Source organism: Mastomys coucha, unplaced genomic scaffold (assembly GCF_008632895.1).
Source record: "Mastomys coucha isolate ucsf_1 unplaced genomic scaffold, UCSF_Mcou_1 pScaffold4, whole genome shotgun sequence".
Lineage (NCBI taxonomy): Eukaryota > Metazoa > Chordata > Mammalia > Rodentia > Muridae > Mastomys > Mastomys coucha.
The window spans coordinates 55,238,903-55,245,170 of NW_022196910.1; the positions used below are offsets into that span (position 1 = coordinate 55,238,903).

Sequence of the window (6,268 nt, forward strand, 5' to 3'; positions counted from 1 at the left end):
AAAAAAATGTTTGTTTTGTCTTGTCTTGTGAAACAAGGTCTCATGATGTAACCCTGGCTGGCGTGGGACTCACTGAGTAGATCAAACCTCACTCACAGAGATCTGCCTGTCTCTGCCTCAGAGTGCTGGGATTAAAGGCTTGTGCCGCCAGCTGACTAATTATACGTTAGCAAGGGTGACATTAGTTGTGAATACATGTGTCTGTGAGGTGAAAGGTTGAAGAGTCGACTTGTTGGCTGCTATCTACCTACATTCCCTTTGTCAGTTAAGGAGCTCCTGGGAGAATTGCTACTTTACAAAGGTTTTAGGGTTAGGGGGCCTACGGCTCAGTTTGTACAGTGCTTGCTTGCCATACCCAAAGCCCAGGGCTACATCACAGCAACCATAAAACTGCATCCAATGGTACAGGCCTATAATCCCGCTAATTGGGGGAGGACATGGGAGGACCAGATGTTTAAAGTCATCTTCACATCATCAGCAGTGTGGAGCTTGAGGCAAGCCTAGGCTATCTGAGAGCCTTGGAGAGAGAGAGAGAGAGAGAGAGAGAGAGAGAGAGAGAGAGAGAGAGAGAGAGAGAGAGAGAGAGAGAACAAACTGAAGCCTAGAACAAAGATTTTACACATTTATGATGATCCCGGTACTCAGAAGGTTAGAAATCTGGGATGTGGAAAGAAGGTCAAAGCAGTCCTTGCATACATAACAAGTTTCAAGCCAGCCAGGCTTCCATAGTGGGACCCCACTTCAAAAGGAGTCATTGTATCCTCAGCTCCCAGATTCGCATTTTATGTATTTCCCCAGATGTAGATTTACAAGATAATGCTACCAGAGCCGGGCAATGGTGGTAAATGCCTTTAATCCTAGCATTTGGGAGGCAGAGGCAGGTGGATTTCTGAGTTCGAGGCCAGCCTGGTCTACAGAGTGAGTTCCGGGACAGCCAGGACTACGCAGAAAAACCCTGTCTCGGAAAACCAAAAAAAAAAAAGATAATGCTACCGAAGGTCATGAGTCACTTAACAACATTACCTTTAGAGAAAGATCACTTATCTTATTACCAAGCAGACATCACAGTCTTAAAGCTGCTTTTTGCTGGGCACCATCGTCTGTACAGTCCATCATTTGACTAAAAATATCATTATGGCCACATGACTGTGTATTTCCAAAATATTTTTGTAAAGATGTACAGTGTGGAGCTGGAGAGGTGGCTCAGTGGTTAAGAGCACTGACTGCTCTTCCAAAGTTCAAATCCCAGCAACTAAATGGTGGCTCACAACCACCTGTAACGAGATCTGACGCCCTCTTCTGGTGTGTCTGAAGACAGCTACAGTGTATATAGATATAATAATAAATAAATCTTTTTTTAATGAAATTTCATTGATTTTATTAAATCCTTGCTTTTGCTATGTTTTTGTTTTTAGACATGATAACTGAAAATAAATAAATCCTTTTAAAAAATGTACAGGGTGGGACTGCTGAGATGGCTCAGTGGATAAAGGACACTTGCCACATGTACTGCTCTTCCAGAGGACCTGAGTTCGAAGCCAACACCCATTTCACACAGCTCATAGCTGCCTATAGACCCAACCCCAAGGGACTCTGATGCCTCTGGCCTCTGCAGGCAGCTACACTCGTGTTCCTAGAACATACACATTAAAAGATGTCCATTGTGATCAAGTGTAGCGATGCATCCATATAGCCTCAGCACTCAGGAGGTTCATAAGTTCAAGGCCAGGTCAGGCTACATAGCATGACCTTAGTTCAGAACAACCTTAGTGTGATGGCTCATGCATAAAATCCATCCCAGTACTCAAGCAGAGATAGGAAGATTGTTGAAAATTCAAAGCCAGCCTTCTCTGCATAACAGTGCCTCAAGGACAACTGGACCCTGGCTCCAGAAACTGTATTTAAAATCCCTTATAATAGCAAAGTTTTTGAAAAACAAAATTGTTCTCTGTGTGTGTGTGTGTGTGTGTGTGTGTGTGTGTGTGTGTGTGTGTGTGTGACAGACAGACAGACAAAGGATTGAACCCAGGACCTTAAGCACAAAAGTCACTAAACTATATTTATCCCAGAACTTTGCCAAATTTTAACCAAAAATAATTCAGAGACACAACAACCGACAATCCTGCATTTATAACTTTTATAACTTCTGGTTCTTACAGGTCGGATTTCTGTGCCTATCGATTTTCAGAAAGTGGATCAGTTTGACCCATTTACTGTTCCAACTATAAGGTATGTTCCCAGTCAGTGATCATTCTTTACTTGTGACTTTTTCTTGAATTTTGAATAGATTATACTTGATCTGTATACATGACATGCCATGATCCAGAGGCAGAGGCAGGAGGATCCCAAGCTCTAGGTTGGGGAGTGAGGGTGCAGCTTCGTTGGATGGAGTATAACAGCAGGTATTGTGGTATACACCTGTAATCTCAGGCCTCAGAATTCAGGGCCACCCTTGACTGTATAACAAGTTTGAGGCCACCCTGGAACACATGAGACCCTACTGAACTGGCAGGTTGGTTGTTTGCTTGTTGTTCAGAGCCAGAAGTGCCAGGACCTTTTACCTATGCAGACAGTCGCTCTACCGCTAAGCTGCACAGACACATGATACCTATGCAGACAGTCGCTCTACCGTTAAGCTGCACAGACACATGATACCTATGCAGACAGTCGCTCTACCACTAAGCTGCACAGACACATGGCACCTATGCAGACAGTCGCTCTACCACTAAGCTGCACAAACACATGGCACCTATGCAGACAGTCGCTCTAGCTATACCGCTAAGCTGCACCTCGGGCACTTAGTTTTTCAGATTTTGAGCTTCAAGTGCTAGCTAGTATACCACTCGGTGACGTGAGACCAGGAAACAACGCCAACATTCTCCTGTTCTGTTGCTTGCAGTGCCATCTTCCGGGAACTGGATATGGTTTCCACTCATGAGAAAGAAAGGGAGGAGAATGAAGTTGAAGCTGACAGCAGACACAGGGTCAGAGGTAGGCTTCCAGCAGCAGCCTCTTACGTGTCTGCACTCCTGTGGGGAATGCTACTTAGAAGCGGGCCACCCTGGGTCGCTGTCTATCCTGAAGCCAGCTCCGTGGTAAATTCTGTTGTGGAGTGCTTTCTCTAGTTAGATAATTCCCAAGCGCTTCATTTTCTGGTTTTACAGTTGTTTTAAATGGGATACTTGGGGCTGGAGAGATGGCCCAGTGGTTAAGAGCACTGGCTGTTCTTCCAATGGACCCAGGTTCAATTCTCAGTACCGAAATGGCAGCTCATAGCTATCTGTAACTCCAGTCCTAGGGGATCTGACATCTTCACATAGGCATACATGCAAGCAAAACACCAATGTGCCAAAAGTAAATAAAACGAAAACAAAAAAGTTAAATGGGATTTTTCCTAATTTCTTTCTCTAAGAATACATTATTGGTTTATATAAAGGCTGATTTTGTACCCTGCAAGTTTTTTAAAGTCTTTAAAGAATCATGTCAGCTGGGCGGTGATGGTGCACGCCTTTAATCCCAGCACTTGGGAGGCAGAGGCAGGCGGATTTCTGAGTTTGAGACCAGCCTGGTGTACAAAGTGAGTTCCAGGACAGCCAGGGCTACACAGAGAAACCCTGTCTCAAAAAAAAAAAAAAAAAAAAGAGAGAGAGAGAGAGCATACAATTCTTTCAGAGGACCCAGGTTCGATGTCCAAGCCCCACACTGTAAGAGCCAGTTGTAACTCAAGTCTCAGGGGTATCCCATGGGCACTGCATGCATGTGGCGCAGAGACATACATTCAGGCAAACACTCATACACATTAAATAAAAAGAGTCTAAACAGACATAAAAGAAGTAAGAGGGAAGGTGGGAATCCTTGCCTTGTTCTTGATTTTCAGAAGAAATGTTCTTAATCTGTCTCCATTTTACATAATGTTGTCTATAGGTTTGTTGTATATAACCTTTGTAATTTCGAGGTCTATTCCAACTAGAAAGTCTCTATTCCAACTACAAAGTCTCCAGAACTTTGATCATGAGGGCATGTCGAACTTTGTCAAATGCCTTCTCAACATCAATAGAAACACCATGTGGTTCTGTCTTAAGTTTATTTACATGATGTATTACATTTATTGATGTACATATTTTGAACCAAACTTGCCTCTCTGGCACAAAGCCTACTTGTTCATAGTGTATAATCTTCTTAATGTGTTCCTGATTCTGCTTGCAAGTATTTTGTTGAGAATTTTTACATCTATGCTCATCAAAGAAATTGGTCTGTAGTTTTTTTTTCTTGTGTGTATGTGTGTGTGTTGTGTCTTTACCTGGTTTTGCTACCAGGATAATATTGCCTTCATAGAACGAATCTGGTGTGCTTCTCCTTTTTCTGTTTGTGGAACAAACTTCTTAAAACTTGGTATGAGAAATACTAGTAGTGATGTATTATTTTGAAATATACAGTTAATATGTTTGGAGTTATTTGAAATTTATACTGAGAAAAACGTATGTATTTTCAGTATTGCTGTAGACAAGCATCTACATAACACTTAAATCGATTGTTGTTTTATATCAAACAACTTTTATAATACTTACTTTTATTGTTATATTTTATAAATTTTAAGGAATATGACCAAAAAAAGATATTGTAGGTATTGAAGAGGGGGTCTCTGGGAGGAGTTGGGGTACAAAAGGGAAACAAGAATGTGATTTAATTCTATTTACTTAAAATATGTTTTTAAATGTTAAATTCAGGCAAATTGAAATCATATAACTTTTCTCATCATAATGCAATAAAAGTTAAAAAATAAATAAAATAAAAGTCCTTAAAAAAATGGTATGAGATATGAGATAGTCCTTGAACATTGAATAGGTCAAGCATGGTGGCCTTTAATCCTAGCACTTGGGAGAGGCAGGAGAGTATCAGTGAGTTCGAGGCCAGCCTGGTCTACAGAGTGAGTTCAGGGCACTCGGGACTACACAGAGAAATCCTGTCTGTCTCAAAAAAAAAAAAAAAACTAGGAGAAGGGGATGTGACATCATTGACTCTGTCCAGCTTCTGTTTGTGGTGTGTCTCTTTAAAGTTATTTATGTCATGTGATGTGCATCTAGAAATCCTTCTATTTCTTCTGAGTATATCTCCTATTGGGTTGACTAAAAGTTTGTCTATCTTACTAACTTCTTCAAAGAACTAACTCTATTTGGTTGTTCTAAAATACTCATGTTCTTTCTGCCAACTTGCTCTTTCTAATGTACATGTCTTATGACTTAGATTATAAGAAGACCAGTCTAGCACCATATGTGAAAGTATTTGAACAGTTTCTTGAAAACCTGGATAAATCCCGGAAAGGGGAACTTCTCAAGAAGAGTGGTAAGACAAACTAATTTTTATCTAATCTAGTAAAAAAAAAAAAAAATTACCGATTTGTTGTAACCTTAATTGGGTGTTCTTTTGTTGTTTTATGTTTGTTTAGTAGCATGTGTGTGTGTGTGTGTGTGTGTGTGTGTGTGTGTGTACATATTTGCCACAGAATGTATATGGAAGTCAGAAGGCAACTTGTAGTGGCTAGTTCTCTCCATCTGCGCACGTAGTTCCTGGGGCTTGAACTCGGGTCTTCAGGCTTGGCAGCAAGCACCCACACCCACTGAGCAGTCTTGCCAGCCAAGGCCTCTGTATTCTCATTCGGTCCTGGATCAACCTATAATTTGGGCTTCAATAAGTGTGAAAACAAACCTTTATATATGGTGTGAATTAATAGAAGCTTGAAACAAAGCAGACGATGGAAATAAATGGTTTTATTTTTCTTTACTAATTCTTTCACTTGAACCATATTTTTATTTTTAAAATTTTGTTTTCTATTTTGTCTTAGATTTACAAAAAGATTTCTGAAGAAACCAACGTGAATGCCTTTTCAACCATGGAGCATTTGATAAATACAGTAGAATCATCGATGTGCCTTAATCCTTAAAGCAGAACTTTCTTTCAAGAAATAATTTATATCGAAGAGACCTGGTTTCTGAGACCAAAGAGGGCGTGAAGGTCCCTGAAAGAAACAATAAATCAAGGAATAAGTGAACTGCAGAAGTTTATAAAGTGTATTATATAAAAAGATAGTGCTTAGGTGTCTGATGTACTGGGTTTTGCCCGTTACTGCATAGAGGCATGAGTGAGCAGGAGTTTGTGTCTGATGTACTGGGTTTTACCCGTTACTGCATAGAGGAATGAGTGAGCAGGAGTTTGTGTCTGATGTACTGGGTTTTACCCGTTGCTGCATAGAGGCATGAGTGAGCAGGAG

The 6,268-nt window shown here is 40.8% G+C and overlaps 1 protein-coding gene across 1 annotated transcript in view; it reads left to right on the forward strand.

Annotated features, from left to right (window-relative positions):
* Nucleotides 1-6,054, forward strand: part of Prim1 (DNA primase subunit 1) — a 17,452-nt gene extending 11,398 nt beyond the window's left edge. Inside the window, exons 9-12 of the mRNA XM_031349465.1 lie at nucleotides 2,160-2,229; nucleotides 2,900-2,991; nucleotides 5,245-5,343; nucleotides 5,843-6,054. Of these exons, the coding sequence (XP_031205325.1) occupies nucleotides 2,160-2,229; nucleotides 2,900-2,991; nucleotides 5,245-5,343; nucleotides 5,843-5,862 (281 nt within the window). The 3' untranslated portion in view covers nucleotides 5,863-6,054. The remainder of the gene's footprint in view (nucleotides 1-2,159; nucleotides 2,230-2,899; nucleotides 2,992-5,244; nucleotides 5,344-5,842) is intronic.
* Nucleotides 6,055-6,268: the final 214 nt, after the last annotated feature.